Here is a 25715-nt window from a genome sequence, read left to right as displayed (position 1 = left end):
CCTCACAATAACAGAGTATGAGTAATTTAAAACAATTTTGCTGGTTTGAATGAAGTGAATTTCGTCTGTATAATTTTTTCAGTGATTCCACAGTTATGGCAGACTTTGAAAATGCTGCTGCAACAATGGCCGCGGCGAGGCGTAATTACCGCGGCGAGATGTTTGCTTTGCATTGTTGGGCGGGCAATTGAGATAAGGATAATTGAGGCCGGGCACCGGCGTGCATATTGAAATAATCTGGGCACAACAACAATAATAATAATAGTACAACCACAGCACGTGGGCAGCGGTGGCTCGAGTTTCTTTTCTGATTTACAAAGTGACGTCACTTGACCTCCGGCTCGATTCCCATCACACTCGGGCCAGTTTTTTGGGAGGCATTCCCTATGTTCGTTCGGATACACACGAATTTATATAAAAGAAGCAGCACCTACATTATACCTGTTGGCCGTTAGATACCTGAAAAGTGGTGCTGCCGCTCCAGCTCTAAATTAGCATACAAAGTATGTGCGATCAAACCCGATAGATACATACACACGCCAAGAAGAAGTTTGAAACCGCGCGACTCCATCCTAAACAACCTCCCTCTCCGATTTCGGCCCCAAAAAATACTGCCGAACAAAATTAAGCTCAAACAAATTCCTTATTTAACGATTTGTAGCTGCCTTATTTATTCTGCAGTCAACAGAAAAGATTTTTGTTTTCAGAATATTATAAAAAAAATTCATAAAGTATATATGTATATATAATATGTAGGCTGATATGGTTTCATGGTTTTTAATTTTCATTGATCTACATTTGTTACATGAATTTTTTTATGTGAACAATTATTTTAATCTATTTATTCTTCAACACTTTAGAAAGGACAGAAGAAATTTAATTTATCTACTTGCGAAAAACATTGAAGGCTATAACACTGATGATCTTAATATTTTTTAATAATTTTAATAAATAAATGACAAAAATTAATTACAAAATTAAAAAAAAAACAACAAATGGGATAAAAATATAAATACATAATTAATACAAAATTTAATAAATGTAATCCAGAGAAACAAATAATAAATCAAATGTACTAGTTAATGTTATTATTTACTTTTTATAATTTCATTTATTTTAATTTGGAATTAGCATAATACATTATTCTTATAATTAAAACTTCTGCCAATGCAAATATTTTCCAATATTGAGTGCTCAGCCATGAATATAAATATATATTTTGATAAAAAAAGGTCCAGCGCAAGTCTACAGAGGATTAATGATGTAATCAAGGCACAGCAGCGGATGCGGTATCAAAAAGCGATTATGAGATAGAGGTGTTGCTGATGAAAATGTATTTAAAGTGATCAGGCACGAACAACAAACACGACCACACTACCATATTATATATCCCCGGCTCCACGCAGCATCTCTCTCTTCTCTCATAAATGTATATAATTTGGTGCGCCTCCTTTTAGAGGTTACGGCCGTATAAAAAATAACTTTATTGAGCTGTCTCTCTCTTTCTCTCTTGCTCCGGCTCTCGCTTCTCTCCTCTCAGAGAAATATTTTGGTGCAGAGTCGGTCAAATCGGCAACGCCGCCTCCAACAGACAGAGATGTGAGTTGGGCTATTCAAGTATGACATAGCCTTTTGGTCATGCTCTCTCACAACCATTACTTCTTCTTCTTCTTTGCTCCGAGTAGAATTATAAAATATATATAAATGCTGCTCGCAGGAGGAGGAGAAGGAGGAGGTGGAGAAGTAAAAAGAAGAAGGCACGTCTCTCTCTCTGTGATGAGAATGTTGTTTTCTCGGAGAGTCTCCTCTCTTTTTTTCCATAATAAATTTAATGTTTCATGACTAAATTACCAAACGCAGCCTGTTATTTAGCCGATGATGACTTATTCGTCTCATTCCCGCCGCGCGACTCACGCAGACCAACTTGCTGCTCGACGATTGTCTCTCGGCTAGTCTGCATGGCCATAGGAATAACGACCGCGCCAAACTTCTAACAACCGCCTCCTAATTTGGAATCAAAAGGGAATGGTGCGTTTGAGGCTGACCGGGGGATGTGCTCGGATTCTTAAAAAGTTTCAAACAGGTCTGCCTGAGTCGCTGGCACTAAATTGACCCTGACGATTTGATCCAAATGAGATAAAAGCCATGAATAAACAGGCACATTAAATATTTTTTTGAAAAAAAAAAACGGACTAAATTTTAAAGCTAAGTAAGAAATTACATCCAAAATTTGCATTATGGGTTGGAAATAACTGGTGATATTTTAATAAAAATCAACCATTATTTTGCAATTTAAAAAAAGTTGATAAGATCATAAATGTTCAAGCAAAATTTCCATCACTTAAATTTTTTTATTTCATTTGAAATTTTTTTATCCTAATTTACGGGATGTTCAAAAACCGCACTTTCTATCCAATTTTTTCCCTTCACATAAATGTAAGTATTTTTGTTTGTTTTGTTGGGTTTCGAAAAGAGGGATTTCATCGAATTCTCCACAGCGGGCGAGCGAACATGTTTTTGTTGAGTGCTGGTCAGAGGGATGATATTTGGGCAGGCCGAAATTTCTCTGTCAGCCCCTTTGTGAAAAGAGAGATTTGGCCGCCTGGGCCTGCCTGGTCGTTTCGCTCTCTGGCTGGCGAGGCAAGACAAGAAAGAGCGACCAAACTCTCTGGGTTCATTCTCAAGGCTACCAGCGCAATAATTTATGACTCCGGGTTTTTAAGGAAGGTTGACCCTGCGAGCTGCCGCTGCTGCTCGAGGATAATATATATTTGTAAGCGCAGCGTTTTCTGGAGGAAATATTATATAAAGCTGTTGCTCGCAGGGGGTGGAAGCACCCCCTTGCCGCGCACAAAGGCGGCAACAAGAAGCAAACTCACCCCCAGAGTAATAAAGCAGCAAACTCACACAGGTTGCCTTTTTGGGGAGAAAAAAAAATTTATTTTATAGCTCTCTTTTTCCTGGAAGCTTTTGAGTTGACACCCTTGGGGGTGGTTCGTTCGTGATCATCCCCCTGATAAATGGATGAGTTTTCACGCGCAAAGGAGAGTGAGTGACGCCGAGTCACACTCGCCTCCTTTTTACCGTGAAATATCGTAAAAATTATCCGAGGGACAGTCTAAATGAGACGTCTCCAATCTCATCGGCTCGGATTTATGTATTTATTTTATACCCGGGTATTTTGTATTTATATCTGATGGCCTCGCCGTGCCGCTGATTACCATCAAGATTTACATTTTTTGTGTCGCATGAAAGCGGCTCATATTTTTTTCCGACTTCTTCAGAATGTCGAGCGATCTTTTTCTGAGAAAGCGAAGGGGGAGCTGTGCTTATCTTTAAATGCTCACCACGCAGTATGATGTGATGGTACTTTGGACCACAGAAAAAAATGGCAGCAATTTGCTTGCGCTTGGTTATGGCCCATTCTGGGGAAAGGGCAGGTCAAACATCAATGATTGGGAGAGGAAAAGTCGGCAACGATTTGTGTTGATTATCTCCATTGCCAATTATTATTAGAAGAAGAAAGACTGCCAAAAATGTTTTTTACCTTAAATTGCAGAAATTCAAGAGGTCTTCTGGAATGTAACTGCAATAACATTAAAAAGCAATATTATATATTTTTTTAATTAGTGTTTTGACAATTTAATACATTTCCAATTTCTAAATTCTTTTAATTTTTTATTGAATATCCTCGTTTGATAAGAATTTTAATCAATTTTTTACAAGTGCCGACATCCGCAAGTAATAAAATATTAGAAAAAAATGAGCACGCTTTTCATCTTAAGTTTTATCTCCGTGAATCAAAATTTGCATCCTCCCCGATGAATCTAATCTCTCAACACCCTGCACCGCAGACCGGCTGGCGAGGTGCTAATTGGGCCGGAAGTGTTTGCGCCTCCACGTGCATTACACGTGTCTTAATTATCATGCCGCGGGAAATGCGGGTGGCGGGTGATGAATGCGTTCGTGCCCGACGATGATCTGTCATCGGGCTGACGCGTCCGCACTCGAACCCAGGACTGCAGTGTCTCTCTCTGCTAAGCCACTTGACTCCGGATCGAATTTCGCTCGCAATCCGTCAAAACTGCTGATGACTCTCAAGAGAGACTTGGTCAGCCGGACGGGGTCTGCTCTGCGTCAAAATTTGGCGCCCGCTCCGAGTCAAGTGTCGGAGAGGCGTGGGAGCAAAATGGACCACTTTGTTTGTGCTTTGGCCAACGCCAGGCCCCGCAGAGGATCGAGTTGCACCCAGTTACTTTTTCACTTGCATCAAGTTGTCTATATCCAAGTTCATAACTCGAGAGCATATATAGGGAGGGAAAGTTCCAATTTCATCAGGGTCTGTTTTTGTTATTTCTGATTACACAACGAGCATGTGGTTTTCTTCTCCAGTTTTTGTTGCATATTGCAATTTAAGTTAAAAACAAAAAATATATCCAAGAGATATTTGAAATAAAAAAAATACTTCAATTTGTAGTGATTTTGTAGCTTAAATTTAATGGAATATAAGTTATTAAATTTAACTAGAAAGAAAAAAAACATCTGAATGAAATGAAGTAACAGATATAATATGATGATATGATAATGTTTTGGTGTCAAATTTTAATGCCATTTTTTAAAAATCTTCATTAAGAGATTATAATTGAAGAAAAATTCTATTCTCAGCAAATCTCAGTTGTTTATCAAACAAAAACAATTTAATTAAATGGGGAAAACGTTCAGGTTGTCCTGATTTTATGTAGTTTTTGTTCAAAATTCAAAAGATGCAATTTCAGAAAGCGGAATTTTATTCCCAAGTTACAGGGATGAAAATTTCTTATAAATTTTTATATTTGATTCCAGAATTCTAGATTAAATTTTATTTAAAAAGCCTTAAATTAAATTTGTCCTGCTTTTGTTTTGTGATTGTTTTTGGAAAGCGCTCAGACCGGTTATTTTTACCCTGTGTTGAGTGACCGGAAAACCGATTAGACAGCGTTTAGAAATAGCGAGCGACTCATTAAGCACGTCGTCTCTGCTGCTGTGCCGCCGGTTTGATCAAAAGAGCAGAAATATCCACGGATGCTGTCACAAACGGCAATTAAAACTTCACAGAATTAAAAAGTCTGAAATTAATTCCCTTGCGAAGGAAGAAAATTGTATATACCTGGCGGAATAAGTGGTCCGGATTGATTTTCGCAAGAGAAGCACAAGAAGTGCTGATTACCGAGAGCTGCCTCGACTTTTAATGAAAAAAGCTGCAGGACCGTCGCGTCGGACCGGCCGCGCGCAGAGAAAACAAGCGACGAGGGGAGTTAATTCTGTGATTGGAAGGGCAATCAGGCTGATGAATATGCATGCCGATACATCTAATTAGTATTAAAAGCGACTCGGCTCGGCTGCTGCTCTTTATTTTATTTGGCGAGTAAAAGAGCAGGCTGTTTGCGGGTAATTGCCAGCGTGTCTCGGTGCAGGTGATTACCATACTCGCACCTCAATACACACACTCACTTGCTTGGCGGGTACACAGCCGACGTAAATTTATTTATATACACGTACGTATGGCAAAGTAAGTACTCCCACATGGAACACGGGCTCATTATTGCACCACTCGCAGATAAAATTCGCCCGACATTCCAGCGCGGTGCTGAATTTTTAATCAGCATCAACACAGCGCGAGAGCAAACAGAGACGGACGCTTTTTGCGTGACCGAGCTGCTTAACGAGAGGACACACCACCGAATTCGTTTCTTTTTGTGAACATCTCTAAAGAAAAAGAAAACAAAAACTCAAGAGAGGAAAAAGGAAAAAGATATTTAAATTAATGTATTTAAAAAAAATCATTTTACCTTAAATATTTGGCAAGATTTCAATACAAAAAAAACTTCATTAAATTTCAAGCACCAAATTGTTGGATTGTCTCAATCCAGGGAATTGTTCCAGCGATATTCAAATTAACACGGATTTCTTTGATTTTTTTCTAATTAGCAGATCCAACCAATATTGAAGCTTTTGAGAGAGAAATCAAACAGTATCATTTGAAATTAATTTATTCATAAATGAAAATTTTATTTTATCGTCCTTTTGATGAAAACTAAAGCAAAAAATATTTTTACTAAAAACTTATTACTTGGTTATTAAATTTATATTCCATTTTGAGATTTCCTCTATCAACTTTGAAATTTAAATGATTTTCAAAACTTTTGAAGAATTTTAGTAAGAAAACTGGTTTTGCCAATATTTACATTTCTTAAAATATTAAATAACTGACCGTTGGTTCCTCTCAATAAATAAATAAATTTCAGCTTGACCACATTGTGTCAAAAACTGATTGAATCGCCATTGTTAATTTCATTGAGCGGTGATAAATCTAGCGAGTTTGCAAAAGTGCCCGGCCCGGGGCGAAAAAGGTATGTGCATGTATATGCTGACATCAGAGTGATGTCCCCCGCGGCAAACGTTGATGTCCGCTGAATTTTAAGCGGGCCGGACCGAAAATGAAAAATCACCAAACGCGCACACCACCACCTTTATCAGCTGATGAATAATGCGCGACGCGTCCTCTCTGCGGGCATAAAATCCACGGCCATTAAAAGTGCTGGCGTGTTATTTGTTTGCCTCTGTTTAATCACGCGGCAGTTCGATTTGAAAATATAAGTTTGAAACATTCGCGCGAGAAAAAGAACGGATCGAACGAAGAAGAAGAAGAAGCAGCTCGAGCATTTTCGCAGATGTTGATGTGTTTTTTTTTCTGTGGCGTGGGCCTGAGAAAGAGCATCTTTCTCAACTCGGCAGCGAAAATATATTGGTTTACAGCATCCTGTGGCAGCAAGCAGGGCAGCAAATAAAAATGTAGTGTACCGCACCATGTGGGCCTCTTCAAAGCGTCCTAATGTGTCAGTCAGACGGGCCAAAAGCAAAGCGGGGGACTCGGCAGCCAAGACGCGCTGCTTCATTTATATTTAAAACGGAGCGGCAGACGAGCCGAACAAGCGTTAAGACAATGAGAAATGAAAACAATATAATGAGCAGCCGCCGCTGAGCAGACATTTTCATTCACTCCTCCTTCTCCGCTATAGTCTCTCGCAATGCATTATTTATATTTTTTCCACAATTTACTTTCAAACGGCAGCAGCTCGAATCGATTCAGAGCAGCTTGCGAAAGAGGATGTGGGCCGTTGGTGTGAAAAATGGTCGCGATTATTTCTTTGGCAGCACTGGTGATTAATGGGTTTTTGAATTACCAAAGAACAAGAAGCTCGAATATACGCAGCGTCTTTCAAGATAAAACAAAAGCTTAACACAGAGAAATATAAATAATTAATTTTGATCTATCAAAAAGGACTCTATAAAAAATTCATCACTTGCTATTAAGTCATCTGGAAAAGTGCAGTTTAAAGAGTTGGTTAAATTAAATGAAAAAGGTGGAACAAATGATTTTTACCAATTATAAAACTGTGGACGAAAAATTATTTCCTCTTTTTCTTAACATCCATTTTCCTTGATTTAATATTAAGAAGTTATACAAATTATTAATGATGAATAGGTTCAATAATAGGCCTAAAAATGCCAGAAGAATATTAAATATTTCATTCAGAATAAATACTCCTATGCTGAAGGTAGATTATATTTTGTTTGTTTTAGAAAAACGTAATGCTTTCACATTTGTTTTAATTTTGATATCAAAAAATTTAAGAACATAAAGAAAAATTGCTGACAAAATATAAAATAAAAAAAATTACTATTAATTATTGATAATGTTTAAAAATGTTTTAAGCAAAAAAATATGCTAATTTAGATTAAATAGCAATTAATTAAAAAGCTATTAATGTTAAGTAAACATTTTGTAATTAAAAGTGTCGCATTACAGCTCACTTAATTCAAAGTTTTATTGCTTAACAAGTGCAATAAAAGCGTCTCTCTGTTGCCACGCAGACTGCACATGGCGTCTTCGTTTAGGTGTAAATAATTGGGTGTCGAGTGCATGTTATATTGTTATGATTATCTGCGGACGCCTCACTTCGATAATTACGGCCGGTGCATTATATTCATTTCGCGCTTTGGCTGCGCTGCATCCGAGTTTGCTTTTCAAATTGCGCCTCTCAGCCAATTACGCGAACGAAAACAACGGAGAGCGACGGCGGCAAGAGATTGAGTTGTTGCTCCCTGGCCTAATTATACGTACGCTGAGATGATTGTTGCCGTTTTGTTCTCTCTCGCTAAACTGTTTTATATTATATGTGGATGTGCGCAAGTTGGAAACAAGAGGAGAGGGAATTAAGTATGAAGAGCCTGACGAGCAGAAAAGACAAAATCATCACGTGAGGCGCCGGTCCATTTTTTTTATTCGTAAATCACAATTATTACCCTTAAAATTATTAAAATAAATTATTTACACCTTCATTTATTTTGTTACTATAAATTTCAAAATTCTATTAATGAAAATTGATAGTTTAAGATGGACTTTGAAACAATATTTTTTTATTTAAAAAAAATGATTTTTTTTTAATTTTTGAGGTGTTTTGAATGGATTTTAGTTTCAGTTTCTGCGCATGAACCCATTTCAACTCTTTTCGCTCAACATCATCCATTCTTTCTTCGTTTTGCCATCTTTCAGCGTCCTTGCTCGCTTGCCTGCCTCTGCGCCAAAATAGCGCGCGCTGATGTTCGTTTTCTCGGCGTTGACGATCTCTCGAGTGAAAAGGAGCGAGGCGGTGGCGGGCCGGCGGGCCGGCGGGCGGTGCTGTGCAAATTGCAAATGATTATCGCCCTCTCGGCCCGCGCGCCGGTGTCGAGAATTTTAATTGGCGCCAAAAAGCTGTTGAGATGGGCCGACGGCCAACACGCTCGTTTTTGCCAACTGCTCTTCGGGCGGCGCAAACCACGCGCATTAGTTTTAAAACCCAAGCTGTGCGTGGATTAGCGCAAAATAATCGTATACATTCAAATAAAACGTGCAGGGGTGGCTGACGGTGAAAAATAGCAAACAAAGCCAGCACAGCTCATGTCATGACCCGAAGGAGTGAAGAGTATTAAAAACTATTATTGTTCTTCATTGCGTTTAGGACAGAGATTGAGAACAGTAAAAATTTTAAAAAGTATTATAATTTTGAAAATATTTTAACAATAATTAATTTTTATTTATAACATTTATTTACGCCTTTAAATATTAATTTATCATGTTTATTCTGACAATTTTTTAATATGGATCTTTTAAATTAGCATTTAAGTTTTATTAAAATATAAAATAATACATTTAATTGATTAAATTTGTAAGATAAATATATTTTAGCGCCCTGTACAAATAAGTTAGAACTTCACTTGACTAAATTCACATAGCTCCATGACCAAATGCGTAACTTATGAAAGACACTTCTATTAATTATCATAAAAAATTTATACTCTTCTTGACTAACAATAAGGCAAATAAAAAAAAAATATAGATGGAAATTCTACAGCATACAAACATAAATTAATCAAGGCCGGGCTTTCAGCTTCTGCTATGACTAACTTGGATGATGATTTGGCCTTCTTTATACAAAATTTATACATTATTATTAAGAATCTACATTTGCAAAATTAATTTGGTCAGTTTTTTATAATACTCTCCCAAAAGAATCAAATGAGCAGGAGCCATAATATGCAGTTTTAAGATGGAAAAATTAAATTTTAAAATTTCAACAAAAATTCTCCCTAGCCCAATGTGTGGATTTTGAAGGAAAATGTGTAAATTTTACAGAAAATATACATTTTGTAATTGGAAATTTCCTATTTTGTCATGGAACCTCTAGAAAAAATTTAATTTGTATGTTAAGAAGCTTATTTAAAAAACCAACCAAAATTGTCAATAATTCGCTTGGAGTTTTGAATCGATTTACTTTTTCTATCAGATTTCTCTTCACCCCTCGACCCACTATCAGTGTCCGTCACGAATTTTATTTTTCATCCCTTTCGCAGGTAGGCACGTCAGCAACAGGGAGAAAAACAAGTCTGCGCGCCATAAAAATGTACATATATCGGTTCTTGGCAGGTACATGTACAGTTTTGAGCAAAGAAGATTTCAAAAAGATATACAAGCGAAACTTCTTCTTTTTCAGGGGAGATGATTTAAGTGATTTATGGGCGCGCAAAATCGAGAGAAGAAGAAGAAGAAAGCTGTCAGGAAGGGTTCCTGCCGCGCTGCTGGTCATTGTTGGGCCGCTGGGTAGGTAATTAGGGTGCGCATTATTCCGGCCGAGTGCGCCTCATGCTGCACTAGGCCTGCTCAAAGCACTTGACTATCATTCCGAAGGACAGCCACCCCCTCGCGTCGGCAACAATTGCACCGGCAAATCCCTCCCACAAAATCTCTCCATTTGCTCTGCCAGCTTATATTTATTTTTCCCTCCGAATTCTTCTCCTCTGTTATTTTGTTCTCTCCAGAAGTGCAGCAGCCTGTCCCTTCGTCCAGGGGCTTTTGCTTGTAAAATTGGTTATAATGCAACTTTTGTGTTCGCGACCCCAAAAAAAGCACGCGCGGCAGCATTTTTTCTACAACTGACCAGCAAGAAATCCGTGGCTTGTTTTGGCCCCAGCGTCGGTCTGCAGGATTTTTTCCATTCCACACACAAATTTCGAATTTTCCCTCAGTTTCAAAAAAAAAATTGTGTGAAATTTCATCAAATTTGAAACGTGCTATTTAATTTCTCACTCATTACAGAAGTTTGTTCTTTCCAAAATTTTTGTTGAATATAAAATTTACTCAAAACTGCAATATTTATTTGATTTGAATCTTCAATATCCGTTGACATATGAAATAAAATTTTACAGAAAGGATTTTTTTTTCTGTTGATCTTTCAAATAATAATCCTTTTGTCAAGCAAATCAAAATTTGACCCCCAGCAGATTTGATCAACCGCCATGCCAATAATTGCCGTCGATCAGTTCAATTGTTCAATTACAACGATCCATTTCTGTGCCGGCACAAGTTTGATTTTTTTTCCGTCGCAGAACAAAGCTTGTCATAAAATAAATTCGAAAAAAAGGGAACTTTTCCTTTCATTCCGCATGCACGGATATAAATAATATGAAAGCCACTCTAGTCTAATTTGTTTATTTCCAGCTGATGGGAAAATGAGCGAGAATAAGAAATAAATGAGCTGCCTGCTGCATATCAGAAAGGAACGATGACAAAAAACTTAATAAAACATGAGAGAGCGCACGCTGTTTGTTTCCGCTCAACCCTTTGCGCACTCGACGGATGCATACAAAACACGCGATTGATAGATATTTATCCTCGCGGGGGATCTTTCTTTCATAATTTTATTGGCACAATATCCGAGCCTTCCGAAGTAAATACAAAAGAAGGAAAATCGAGACTCATTTCATTATAAAAAAAGAGCACGTGGACCGCGTTTTCAACAGATTAATCCGAGAAGCAACAGTTGGTTTTGCGTAAATCCTTCGCAGGGGCGACTTTTCAATCTGGCACCGGGATTACTTTTGGTTTTTTAAGTAAAACCAGAATGGGAGATTAGTGGGATTAGAACAGAACACATTTCCGGATTAGAGCGTAGGGTGTGAGGTGAGCAGCCGTGTTTTTCCACTGTCAAGTAAACTTAAAAAGCAATGTGTCTTTCTCGAGAAACGGGGAATAACGTTTCTTGAGAGGCCATCCTAACTTTCGCTCTAGCAACTGATAATTTACAGCTTATATTGTTTTCAAATTGGATTTTTTTACATTTTAAGATATTTTTTAGGTTTTAAAGCTTAAAATATTAGTCACTAAAGACACAATCCTTAAAAAGAAATCTTTTATATTCCCATAAATTCCTTTTATTTCAGTCGTGTAAAAGAGAATTTATTAATTCTCAATGCATTGCAATCAAATTACTTAGGCCAATTTCTGCTGATGAGATTTTTTTTTAAATTTACACAAATACCTATCCTTTCAGAAAGAATTGTTTCTTTAGGTTTTAATTTGAGTTAAAAATGTAATAATTTGAAAAAATTATACAGAGAATTTTCATATTTAATTAAAAATATCCAAAAAATTATACTCCTCAAAACGGTAGACGCAATTTTGAAACAACTTAAAGAAAAACGCATTTATTTAAGAATAAATATTTGAGATAAATTAAATGTCAATATTTTTTGTTTAATTAAAAAAAAATTAAAATCCATAATTAATTAAAACAGCTCGTGAACTGATTTCTTCCGAGGGGTGGTTTTCACCGAGAGGAATACTTAAGAAGGTTGTACTCACCCATGGGGGTAGGCTGCAGGGTGGACCCTGGCCGCAGGGTCCCACACGTATCGGCCCTCATGCGTTCGCTGGTCGACGGGCAGCGGCTGGTGGAAGGCGGCGAACGCCGACGGGAACTGCAGCGGGAGTCCTGTAGGCATGAACACAGGGTCAGGCATCACATGTCCTCACAGGCGCACTACCCTCAAAGCACTACTCGCAGTTCAGCCAGAGAGGGTTGCCGTGCGAGGGCGGCCGCTGCGCTCCCTCTATCGCCGGACCAAAATTTATTTCTCCCAACTTCTTGCGAGCGCTCGGCCGAGGCTAGCAAGATTCGTTCGAGCGCCTGTCGGCCCCCGGCCTGACAACTCAACTAGCACCGGCCCCGGGTGGGGAGGTCGTGAGGGGGCTCGGCGCGCGAGGGGAACACCGGCCTGCCGGCCGGCCCGCCACCATTAATGACTCTATCAGCCGACGATTTTCTTTAATTTTTTCGACGCCGCCTGCAGCCACTCTGATTTTTCGTAGGAAACCACCCGCTGTTGAAATTTTAATTTGATTCCACATCCATTCTTGGACGGAAGTGAATGTTTGATTTGGTCACTTTCACATTAAAGTTGGCGCCTTGTAATATTGAGAAATGGAATTTTTTTTATAAATTTACTTCTAGTCTTGCTTAGTTTCATTTTATTTGTTTCACGATATTCGGAGCAAATTTTGTTTGTTGCAGGGTCTGACACATTTAATTTTCGTCAATTTGTATACAACAATCAAATCCTATGTCATTGACGTCATTTTAATGTCTGTCTTTTTTCAGATAAGTTTTTTTATCAGTCTCAGGACTACTTAATCCTTTGTTATTAGAAGTACATATTATTTGGGTTGATTGCAAATTTAGAAATTTTTTTAGACCAAATTTTTTTTAGTCTTATGGCAAATAGAAAGCAATTATTCTACTTTCAGATTTCCAACTCTATTTTGTGTTATATTTTAACAATTTAATTATTGCTTAAAATAAATTATTTTAAATTATCATTTTTTTGTTTTATATTATTATAATCATTGTAATTTATTATAATATTTACATGATTTACATGATACAAAATTTTTATTTTCATAGCGTGTATGCATGAATCAATGTAATGGTTTATCAAATAAATAATGCTTAAATCGTTTTAGTTTCGTTTTGAGATGGCTCATTATTATCATATAATTGCAATATTAAGAATTTTATTTGAATTAATTGATTATTTCAATATTAATTATAAGATTTATAAGAACGGTGAATTTAAGAAAAACAGAGGCTCTCTGTGACATGTGCGGAGTGCGAAGTCTTTGTGTCATCGGAAGCTCTCTATAGGTAGCGCCTTTTTGCCAATAATTCAGTTTTTTCCTCCCAACAATAATTGTTATTTTTCTTTGAATGTAAAATTGTTGAAAAAAAATTGCATTAGGAAACCACAATAATTATATCGTTAATAGTGAATCATAGTATGTATTATTTGAAAAAAACTTACAAACTTAGACGGGACGTATAAGAATTGTCAGATAACTCTTTATTTTTGTTAGGTTAATAAAAAAAATCTATAGCACACTCAAAGTTGGCCATTTTTTCTGCCAAATACTTTTAGCACTGATTAACAAATTTAAACCAGGCTGAAATAAATTTGTTAGCTTTGAATTTTTGACTATGAAACAAAAACTCACTATAAATCAACATATTTTCTCGCCAGAAAAATACGCTTTCATAGAGATTAAGGAGTGTTTGAAATGCTTGGTACGCACCATGAGCAGAAAATAACCTAACAAAGTTGTCGCGCACTTTAGCTGCACGAATAAATCATAAAAAACTCACAGGCAGAATTTTATTTACGAGCTAGTCGCGGCCAGAGAGGATAAAAACCAACAACACACACCTTGTTTATTCAGCGGTGCGCCGTGGCAGAGCAAGAGAAAGAGGAGGATGAAGTGAAAAAAAAACTGCGAGTGAGGCGAAACTTGCACATCCATAAATAATTACCGCACTCACATCGTGTGCGCGCACAAGGCGTTTTGAATTTTTTTTTTTCAAAAAGATTAAAAAAAGAAAACAACGCACGAGAAAGAAAAACGAAACGCCAGAGCGAGAAATAAATCACCCCTGTTGGAATAAGTGCATTAATCTGATGAAAAATGATTCCGAGATGCTTGTGAAATTGAAAAAATAAATATGCGCTCCATAAATTAAGATTTCCCAGCAATTTGAATTCCATTGGAAATATACTTCAGGCGTTTATATTCATAAGGTCATGCACCAGCCGCCTTCGGAGCAGCCGAGACCGGCGTGATATCGGATTGCTGTCGTCTGACCACTCTTTTAATTGCCCATCAGCGAAACTTGACCCAAACATATGTGGACGATTAATTTGTCTGGCCTGCCACAAAACAGCCCAAACCACGATTTTTATATCTTTTTTGTTCACCGCAGATTTGTGGATGAATATAATTTTTTTACTTAAATAATTATCCAGGGCCATTATATGTATAAGCATTGCGTGTGATATTTTTATGTATATTTGCATTGAAAATATTGTTAGATAAACACGTGTAAAGCCTTGTTAAACACTTGGTCTTATTTGCCCTTTAATATTTATTTGAGCTCACTTTGCGGCAGCGTGCCCAAGGTAAATAACCCAAGGCTCAATATTTGACTTTGCACGCAGCTTCCTCTGCACGGAATCGGTTTGCCTGGACTAATATTTGCCACAGATTAAAATTCTTCTTTTGATTCACTAAAACAACCATTTAAAGTAAAATAAAGAGATTCTATAATTTCACTTTCACCTCCAGAAATAAATTTTTGAACTATAAAATTCTGAATTATTTTCATTGCCCATATTGGCCATATTTTAATATACTTTTTGATATTATTGCCTGAAAGATTTTGTTTAACCTTTTGGTTTTTTAAGTCGAACACAGCCGTGCGCACAGATTATAAAAATTGCCGGGTGAAATGAGGCAATCAATCACCCTGTCAAAGGAATGCACCTCAATTTAATATTCAGTCCGGCTCCAAATTTATTCTCCGTCAGGTTATCAACCCTGTGTTGGTTCTCCAATTTATTCTTTGGTTTATTATTTATACGGTAACCAATCCTTCCTTGGAGCAATAAACAACTTAACTCCGAGACAAATACGTCAATTACATCCAATTTAAATATCCATATACATTAAACTTCCTTATAGATTGAACTTTTTCCAAAAAAAGGAAAATTAAAAAGATATTCGATTAATTTAATAATTTAGGTAGCACAGGATTATTCAATTTTGACTGCTACACAAAATAATTGTTTTTCCAAAAATCTTTCCATTAAATAAATATTTTTTCTGCGTAATAAATTGTAAATAAAAAATAATTTTTAAGAGGAATAAATTTATATTTTTTTAGTTGTTGTTGGTTTTTAGAGAGGATTGTTGGAAATTCATTCAACTATTTTTAGTGCAGTATTATTGTTTTACTGTATGAAATTTCTTTAAAAGAAAAATTGAATTTAATTCTAATTTAATTTTGATGACAACTGCGTAGCGGTATCAAGAACGCAGAATGTGAGAGGTGATATTTTTTCCAGTGTGCAAATACGCCATGTCGGATTAATTTATTGGCCTAGCCATTAGTTTGCTCAAATAATAATCGAGAGCCGAGGGCTACTCATGAGCCAGATGATTAAAAGTGGCCAATCAGACCTCCTCTAATTACACACCTCGGTCCGGCGGGAGAACGCGCTGTATTAATATTTTGGCCCGACAAAAACTTGCCTCTCTCGCGGCGGCGGTCATCACTTTTTCAATCTCCGTCTTCATTTGGTCGGTAATTAAAGCCAAGCAAGAAGAGAAAAGTATTTTCATGCGCGCATGTTGTGCTCCCTCTCGGTAAAATTTTATTCGCTCTCGCCGCCGAGCCGCCGAGAGAGAGATGAATGTTTTTGGCCAACAACAATATCAAGAGATAAAATCTGCAAACATTCGAACAAAAAGCGGTGCCTTCAAAGAAGCTTTGTTTGCGCTGGACCATAATTATTATTGCTTATTCAATTCGAGCGATGCCCAATCAACGACCGAATAAATTATTTTAACTTGAACCATGTAATTTTGTAACCGGACGAGATTAAAAAAAAATTAAACATTAAAACGGTCTTTAATTTCGGCAAAACCAGACTGAATTACACTCATTTGGCAACAAAATTGCAAATGTCTTTGTCTTCGAAAGACAACTTTTTGCACAAGCCCGCATATGATGTGTGTAATTATGTTATTCGCTGGCCAGTTTTGCAGCCCATAAGGCGCGTGTTTTTTTTTCAGCATTATACTTTTTGCAAATCCGAGAAATCACTTCTTCCACTTCTTGTGCGCGCGGATTTCTGCGAAAGATGAAATTACAATATAGAGTGCTGCTGCCAGCCCGAGAGTGAAATATGACTGGAGCTGCGCGAGAATTGCAGTCGTTCAAGTCTCCGCAGCTCCCTTTCGACGAGAGCAATAAAAGCACTGCGGTAATTGCCCACCGAGCAATATTCTTGCTCATTAAAGCTCATTTGCATACGCATTTATTGCTTATTGCTCGTTCGCTTATTGAGTTGTCCCCTTGGGAAAATTTATGTGAACCGAAAGAGTGCTCAGAACTGTGAAGTATTTGATTTCTTTTATGTTTTAGCCTTTAAAAAAATTTAATAATGTAAATAAAAAAACAGCAATTAAAGCTTATCATTTTTAATTTATTTATAATAAGTAATTAGTCGTTTTATTCATTTTTAATTAAATATTATCAGGATTTTACATATAAAAACAGAGTTTTTTCTATTGTACGCTGATATTGAAAGGACTAAAGTAAAAAACTATATTAATCATATTTTGTTAAATTAATTTATCAATTAAAACAAAATAAAAGAACACAAGCTGACCTGGATAGATTAGAAAACATAAATCAAACTTTAATAACTTCTGATATGTGCTGCACTTTTTGAAGATAATTTATAATATTAATCGAATGAGCAATTTGAAGAAAAATTAGGAACATATATAATTTAAAATGGGTTCTTTAAGCCCTTTGAAAATGAGTTTTAATTATACATTGGTTGAATTGATATAAAAATTGAGCTAACTTTGTGAAGACAATCCCAAACTGCCTTATTCTATATTCTTGAATTGATATATGCATATTATGAAATAATCAAACTAATTCTATACCTTTGGAAAATACCGGAAAATACAAACGAGAAAAATACTCGTTTTGATAAAAAAAGCTTCAAATTTGTTATAGTACGTCATAAACGTTTTGAAGAAATAAATTTTAAGAATAGTTTTTTCTTAAAAAATTTTCTCTTCTACTGCATAAAATAGAGATCAAGGTAACTTTGCAAGCAAAAAATTTAATTCAAGCCACGAATAAGAATTTTTCTGGCGCATTGCAAAATGCATTGTTAATTAACAAAAGCATCTCAAGAAAAGTTTAATTAATATTTTGGCCCATTCATGTTACATTGTGCGTCAATGGCGTTTTAAAATTATGTTAATATTAATCAAAAGAACAAATAAATAATATGACATTTAAAAAAAAAATTATTTCTTCCTCAAACAAATTGAGTTTAGCTTCAAAATTTTTTGCTGTTGTAAAAACTTTTGAATATCTCTCTGCTCTGTCTCAACTTAAAAACATAGTCTGGGCCAATCAAGCCCTCGGTTCTCGAGCACAAGTTCAGTTACTCGAGCACGTAACTCTTTTGATTTTGTGCTTCTTCGTGCCCGAGTGTAAAAAGCCCAGCGAGAATAATAATAACACAAAAGCGGCTCGAGGCTGCAGAGAGTGATAATGCCCTGGCCGGGCGCTCAGGTTTCAGGTCCAGGGTCCGCCCTGGCTGGCTGAGTGAGTGAGATGAGAAGCATCTCAACGCCCAGGGTTGCCAAATAAGAGTTTTTTTCTTTCTCGAGAACGAGGAGAGAAGCCGAACGACGCGCGCTGCTGGGAGAGAGGATAAAAAATAAAGACTTTATGTGCGCCGGCCGGGTAAAATAAAATAAAATACACAGGTGTGACTAGTCAAGGTTAAGGTACCTGTTGTGCATTGTACCCGAGTGTATATACCTGACGGAGAGCAGCGTACCTTCCTTCGGCGAGGGGCGGCTCGAGGAGGGGGGAAAGAGAGAGAGACCGGAGCACGGCCTAGAGTTACACACACACACACCAATTAAAAAAGATAGCTCAATCGGCTGCGCTTAAATCATCGCCAGATTCAACACAAACACAGTCAATCTCGACTCTGTAGCTTGGCCAGTTAGCCACGGGGCTTTCAACGTTGATCAAAAAGGGTTGTTGGATTTTAGTTTTGTCAAGGAGAATAAATTTAAATAAAAAATATTTTCAGATACAGTTAATACATTAATTAATTAATAGAAACAAAATAAAATTGAAGCTTCACATTATAAATCAAAATTTTGATGATTCACCCTACTTTTATATCCTCAATTCAGGGATAATTGGTTAAAAAAGTAATTAAATACAGGAAATATTTAACAAACACTTATAGCAAAACCCAACTGCCATTTTTTTTAAAGGTGCGCAATGTCTTCTTAAAAATGATCAGTCAAATTTTAATCACAACTCCACAATCTTCATAGAAAAACGCAAGAACAAATCAAAACCACAAAATAGCCAAAAATATCTAACTAAATATTTACCAATTCGTTATATTCGTAATGGGAATTTAATTTTCTTTTGTCTATATTTCCGCTAAAAAAAGGATTCATTGATTATATGATGATCTTGACCAAATTTAAAGTTGGTTTAATTTGATCTTCAAAATAATACACACTTTGAATTTTTCAATGTAATTTAAGCTTCAAACACTAAAAATTCAACATTGCTAAAAAGAAAATTATTTTGACAGATTTTGGGTTGTAATGTTGATTATAGTGTTAAAATATCTCCCTGAAACGAATTTTCTTAAACCGTGTGATAATTTCATAAACACCTATTGAGGTGACAGCCCTCGTTGGTAGGTACGCCTGAGAAGAAAGCTCCAGTGTTGGAGGCATTTCAGGCGAAAAGTCCTGGAATAATGGTGCGTCTAGTGGACAATGACGCTAGCAAGGGTCGTTTTCTATTCACAGTTTTGGTCTCTTTTGAGGAAAAATCCGAACACGCGGCGGAGATGAAAAGTCGCCGGCCATAAATCAGGCTGTTGGTGGCAGCAGCAGGAAAAAAGGAACAAGGAGCCACCCTAGCAGCGTTTTCCAAACTTTTTTTAGCCTTTGGTGGCGCAGCCGAAATAAAGAAGTTATTCTGGACAATTACGCGCGGCCGCGTGCTGTGTTTGCAAGCGCGGACTGGAAGTATTCCAAAACTATTTGGCCGCATCAAGGACAACTAGAAAGAGACCAACTAACTGGCGGCACCGCAGAATCCGAAGGCGAGAGTCACGGCCGCGCCGAAAAATATATATAAAATAACCAGCCTCGGAGCGCGGCGGCAGCACCGCAGCGATTTGCATTTTCGGCCAGTTTGCTCAGCGGAATAATTATCAGCACTTAACTTTTATGGCTGTTTCAAGTGTGCGTTATTTTATTTGGGACATTGCTGAAGCTGACCGCTGAGAGCGTGCAAAACACTCCTCTTTACTCCAAATAATCGTGTTAAAAAATTGTTATATTACTTTCCTTTTTTTAAGTGCATTAAGTCCCCGCTTATTTTCTCTAGTAATTTCTAAATTTGATTTATTTAGACTGAAATTCAGATCACTTGAATTGAGTTTGAGATTGGAATATTAATATGCAGTAATTAAGTAATGCGTATAGAAATGGTATAGGATAAGGTATAAATTTTGTATGAATTCTGATAGAAATTAAAATTATATTTTGAAATTAAATAAAAATAAACACTAAAAATTTACAGATTCAAGAATAAATTTAAATTAGTTGCAAAATGTTTTTAAGGAATTTTATAAAAAAAAAATAAAAAAAATGCCTCGTTTTTATCTTTTATTAATTTTATATTTTGCTGCAATTTTTGTTTAAATAAATAGAGTTTAAAAATTCAAAATAAAGTCAAATTTAGTTACTGTGCGATAATTATACAGACTTTTTAAAAACCCTTGAAAAATTCTTGAAAAATAAAAAATAAAAAAATTACTATTAGGTAATTGTAAAAATCGTGACGATAAGTGTCCTGTTCCAAACAATAGGGAATTTTTTTAAGAATTAGAAATAAAATTAAAATAAATAATCACATTTGAGAGGAAAATATTGAGGCTTTCTTATTCGCACTGTCAATACAAGTCTTGCAACTAATAAATGGTCAAAATTTGCAATATTTTTTGGCTATAATTGCTAAAAATGGCTCCTATTCTTGACAAGATTGGATTTGACCATGCCAATGAGAAGTTCTTAAATGATGAATAAAAACCAATTTTTTAAAGAAGTTATTTTGCACAAAATATTTAATCACAGCATAAACCAAAATTTAAAAAAATCGACTCTCTAAATTGAATATTTCCTTGTAAAAACAGCAATTTATTTCCAAACTGATGATTGTAAGAACCAAAAGAATTTTCACGCCTCCTTTCAAGTGCTGCACTAAATAGGTGCAAAAACTGCATTATTTGATAGAGAATTGAAGTGAAATTTCCCTCTCTGAATCCGCATTCAACCGTCGACGGCTTACACGTTCTTTACTGCAACTCTTTTCAAACTTTGAGCCACCCCTGCGATTGTGGAGGAATTACAACGGGGGCCTGCCAAATGATGAATAATGAGAGAGGAATGTTGTTGTTAGTGTTGCAGCCGGGCGCGAAGGAATCCACCCCAAAACCATCCCTCTGCTCCACCACCGAGATAATATGAGGGGTGCAATTGCTGCTAACCAGCGTGTGAGCCGCGTGAAATTCATTCGGAACAGACGCGCTGCACAATAAATAAATATATTTATTATCATTTCACACACTTGTGCAGGTGATGTCTTCATGGCAAAGACCACCTTTTTCCCCGAGACCTCCTGTCCTTTTCATTGTTGACTGCTGAGGAAATCGTGCCTTTTCAACCGCGACTTCAAACATTTTAACGCTCTCATTTTTGGAAATTCTTTTGCGATTCAAGAGTCACAGAAGAAAAATGACGACAATGAGCCGATTGTTGCGTGCGCGTTATCTCTATCATCTTTTAAAGGCCCCCAAAATCGGCGGTGCATTTTCCTTCTCCTTCAACCACCATTATTGTTACATAGAAAAGGAGACAAAATATGAAAGAAAAAATTTAATGTTGAAGTTAGAAGTCAACTTTCTTGTCAAGTTAGAGCCTCTTAAAGCAGAATATCTCCTATGAGCATTTAAATCTTTTTTTTAATTCCTCTGTAAAAAATAAAAGTTTTAAAGGGCTCTAATCTTTAAAGAGACAATATGCTAACTATTACGTCCATCATGAAATAAGACCCGACTGCCGTTGTGAGCAGAGCATTTTAACTAAATAATTTGATATTTGTTGCAAGGATCAATAATGATTTCATTAACTAAGTTTTCGTTACATAAATCAGAATGGTCGACAGTCAAAAAGTAAGCTGCTGAGTATCTTTTAAGTTTTATCAACAATAAATGTACAATGCAAGTTACAAGCAATTATTTTAATTAAATTAAAATAACAAATTTAAAACTTTCTAAACATTTTCATTGTTAAAGCAATAAAGAAATTTGCAATTAAAAAATTCAATTTTAAATAAAAAAATTGTTACAATAAAAAAAATAAATTATCTAATAAAAGAAATTTAAACAGATAAATTATAAATTTTAATTTTACTAAAAAAGAATTAAAATATTTTATTTTTATTGTTAGCCAATATACAGTTTCTGTTAGTTAATTTTTCCAGTTTCTTGGCAAATCCTTTGCATTATTTACTTGAAGATATTTTTAAAAGATCCATTTGACAAAATTAAAGGGCATTGAGCTCTCAAATGCATGAGAGGAAAGCCATCAAAGTTTAATTTCCAGAGCAGCGTGAGCTCTGCGTTCTCTCAGAAGAGACTGACGATTCAATTAATTTTTTTCCGCGCACCAACCGGCCGGTTCGGATCGACAGAGAAATAATGCACATTACATAAACGATAATAAAGAGTGCACACGGTGTGTTACGTGTGTGTTACGTGTGTGTGTGTGAGAAAGAGAACAGGTATTACACTATATGGGAGAGAGAGGGAGTGCAAAAAGCGCAGAGGAGAATATAATTATTGGCAGACATGCACTTAATTTATCATTATTGTTATTCCGATCAAGCAGCGAGGAGCGAGTGAATATAAAAAAGTGGCCGACATGACATTGCTGCTGATTAAAAGCAAAACTCGCGCGGCGTGTAACGATTTTATCAATTTCCGAGAGCAGCTAGAGCACCAAGCAAATCGAAAATTCGCGCCGCCGCCGGACGCGATTTTATTTATTGGCCTGATCTCTCTCGGCATCGAAAAGCTGCTGCTCGGCACGTATGCAGCGTTTCGCGAAACCGTCCCGCCAACCTCTCGCATGCAAATATATCTGCTGCTCATCTTTTTAACATTTTTATTAAAGCACCACATGCAAATCATCGCCGAATTGATGCGGGCGCAGGAAAATTAAAGATTTTCTCCTAATATAATTTTTTAAACGCACTTCTGGGCTTATAAATGGGCATGATTCTTGGGTAATCAGATAAAAAAGCAAACAGTTAATTTTTATGACGTATTAATAAGAAATGTTATCTTTAACTAAACTGACATTAAATTAAAGTTAATGAAGTAGGAAAGAATTGAGAATGATTTTTGGATTACGCGGCATGACTTTTCTCTTTTTTGTGAAATATTTTGGATTTTATACGAATGAAAATATGTTACAAATTATTATTGTTGTTTATTTGTTAGTACTTTCAAATAGATATTAAAAATTATACTGCTATATATTAAGCTATATTTGATACCAAAAATTATTGGTACATTAACTTAAATTTTGGACTACATACATCATTATTTCACGACAAGCATATAAATCAGATAATATTTTATGAAACCAAACAGACTTGAGAAAGTTCTGATTACACAGGCGTATCAATAACAACTACAAAATTTTTTATAGCCAATCATGCATAATTAAATATCTTTTGAAATATTCTATTTTAAATCTTTATGCATATATGTTGGCTTCACAACCATATATTTGAACTAAGTTGATTTATATATTAATCAAAATAATAAAATTATAAAAATAAATAAAACTAAAACATAAAATATTTAACTTAATAAACAATGTTTCGAAACTGGTGAATAATAAAAATAAACAATTATTTACTGTAAATTGGTTTTCTACGCACAATTTTTGGCAGGCTATATTAAGAGCGACGCGCGAAACTGGTTGCGGCGCAAATTGAGCTGTAATTTCATATTGATGGCGGCCCCAAATAATCGTTATGCAGATGACGTCGCAGAATTTCGCATACGCAAATTAGCGTGAAAATATTATTTGCCGCGCGGCGTGGGCTGGAGGAGAGTTTTTTGAAAGACGACACCAGAAGGCTACTCAAATTACCCAAATCACCATTCGACCAGAAAAAAGAGCAACAAGTCACATGGCATGCAGGTATGCCGGGAGAGAGAAAACTGCGGCAAAGCCAAATTTGCAAAGCGGAGCAGCGCGTTTTATGGACTCAGAACCGGTCGCCGTTTCACGTTTGAAAAGCTTTTCACACAAGCCGAAATAAAAATATCAATAATTAAAGTGAACAAATTCATATTATATAATTTAGTGATTTTTAGAATTTTAAAAAGAGCGACTTCAATTATTTAAAAAAATCTTTTAATTAAAAAAAATAAGCACCATTTTTGCTAAAAGCAAAGAGACAAATTTAAATTCATGCATCAACAAACCAAAAATCAATCGTGCAAAATTAAATTCTTCAAATAATTTCAACAAGTTTTACGTTTCATATGCTCAGTAATTTTCTAATCACTATAAAATATTTCCAAATGTTTTTCTTTTCCAATTTCATGTTCTTGATCGAAAAATTTTGCATGTGCAAAAAGAGGCTGTGGCACCCTACATAAGAATGGAGGCACATGTGGCCCTCTTGGTTCTTTTTAAGTCAGCTTGGGTGCCCAGCGCGTATATGAAATTTGACTCTCCGTTCAGTGGCGGACACGATTTGACTGATGTACCAAGACTAATGCATTTCCTGTCCACAAAAGAAGCAGCCCCCGCACAAAAAAAAACACAAATAAACAAATTATAGATAGAAGATGCTGCTGTACCAAACAGCTGAGTAGGTTTGTGATTTATCATCACACAAATTGGCTCATCGTTGGAAGTAAAAAGGAATTTAATTTAAAACTGCAGAAAATTTTCAGTATGGTATTTGAATATAAGGCACAGATCGCCTCAAAAATGTATTTCATAGTCTAAAATCACGAAAATAAATTAAAATAGTTCCTTTTAATAAATTTAATTAAAAATTGATTTTGAAAATTTCAAATAGTCTTTTATAATAATCGTTTATTGCTATTATCATGACAAAAAAATCAACTTAAATTTTTTATAAAATATGACAAAAAAAAATTAAATTGAATGACTTCGTGGAATTAAATTTTAAAATTGTATGACGGATATTCAATTATTTTTTTGGTCTTTAAATTTACGCTTTTTATTTTGTATGTCCTCCATATCGCTTGATTTTTAATGTGGTTCTTTTTACTGGTAATGTTGGATCATTACATGTGTGGGGCAAATGTTTCTATATCATTGAAACGATTGAAACCCTGGAAGCTCATTGAAGGGCCTGGTCGATAAAGTCTGCAACCAAAAAAATGTAATGATACCAAAATATCATTTTCTAAAAGCCACATATCTATGAATTTCCTGTTTGCTTTCATATGAATCAGCTCTCCTGCACCACCACCTACCCACTTTACATGCCCGATCGGGTGCACACGTGGTCAAACGGCTGAATGGCTCTAGTGAATGACCCCCACACGCACTCACTCAGCACACTTGAATGAATGAAACGAACTTCCTGTCCCGAGGAAATGCCCAAATTAATTCATTTCCCATCTTCCATGCAGGTATAAACAAGTTGTTTGACTTGGAAAAGAACGCTTCCTGTCGCCGCAGATAGATTTTTTTTTATAAAATCAAGCACGCAGGAAATTCTCTCTTGACTTTTGAAGAAGCCACGATCTCTTCTTCTCGGACTATTTATTTCGTTCATTCCAGACGGCTTAATTAATCAGCCGGTTTGATGTATATTTTTTTTCGTAATTATTATTCGTGGCACATGGACTTTTTCATCTGCGCAGAGTGAGTGTGAGAAGAGACTGGTCCTTGTTTCTGGCTGCTTTATTCCGCTGGCGATGTATTTTAAGACTTAATCAACGGCCTTGTACTTTTTAATTAACACAACACTCAATTAAGAGTGGAGAAAATGACGCTGTGCCGCAAGAGGCCAGCGCCACCGTGCTCGCCAGATCGGCCAAAAGGATAG

At 36.0% G+C, this 25715-nt stretch overlaps 1 protein-coding gene across 4 annotated transcripts in view; it reads right to left on the bottom strand.

Moving 5' to 3' along the window:
* LOC132203028 (transcriptional activator cubitus interruptus) overlaps positions 1 to 25715 on the bottom strand; it is a 65403-nt gene that overhangs the window by 24049 nt on the left and 15639 nt on the right. For 2 of the 4 annotated variants that reach the window (XM_059630456.1, XM_059630464.1), the window contains exons 3-4: positions 12224 to 12353; positions 3548 to 3586 (exon numbers count right to left, since the gene is read on the bottom strand). In XM_059630456.1, coding sequence (XP_059486439.1) covers positions 3548 to 3586; positions 12224 to 12353 — 169 coding nt within the window. Of the gene's footprint in view, positions 1 to 3547; positions 3587 to 5146; positions 5218 to 12223; positions 12354 to 25715 lie in introns of those variants that run through there. The other 2 variants (XM_059630472.1, XM_059630490.1) reach the window with 2 other exon arrangements.

The sequence above is a fragment of the Neocloeon triangulifer genome, unplaced genomic scaffold (assembly GCF_031216515.1).
Source record: "Neocloeon triangulifer isolate White Clay Creek 2 clone unplaced genomic scaffold, ASM3121651v1 ptg000002l, whole genome shotgun sequence".
NCBI classification, from domain to species: domain Eukaryota; kingdom Metazoa; phylum Arthropoda; class Insecta; order Ephemeroptera; family Baetidae; genus Neocloeon; species Neocloeon triangulifer.
This window is presented reverse-complemented; position numbering and strand designations above follow the sequence as displayed.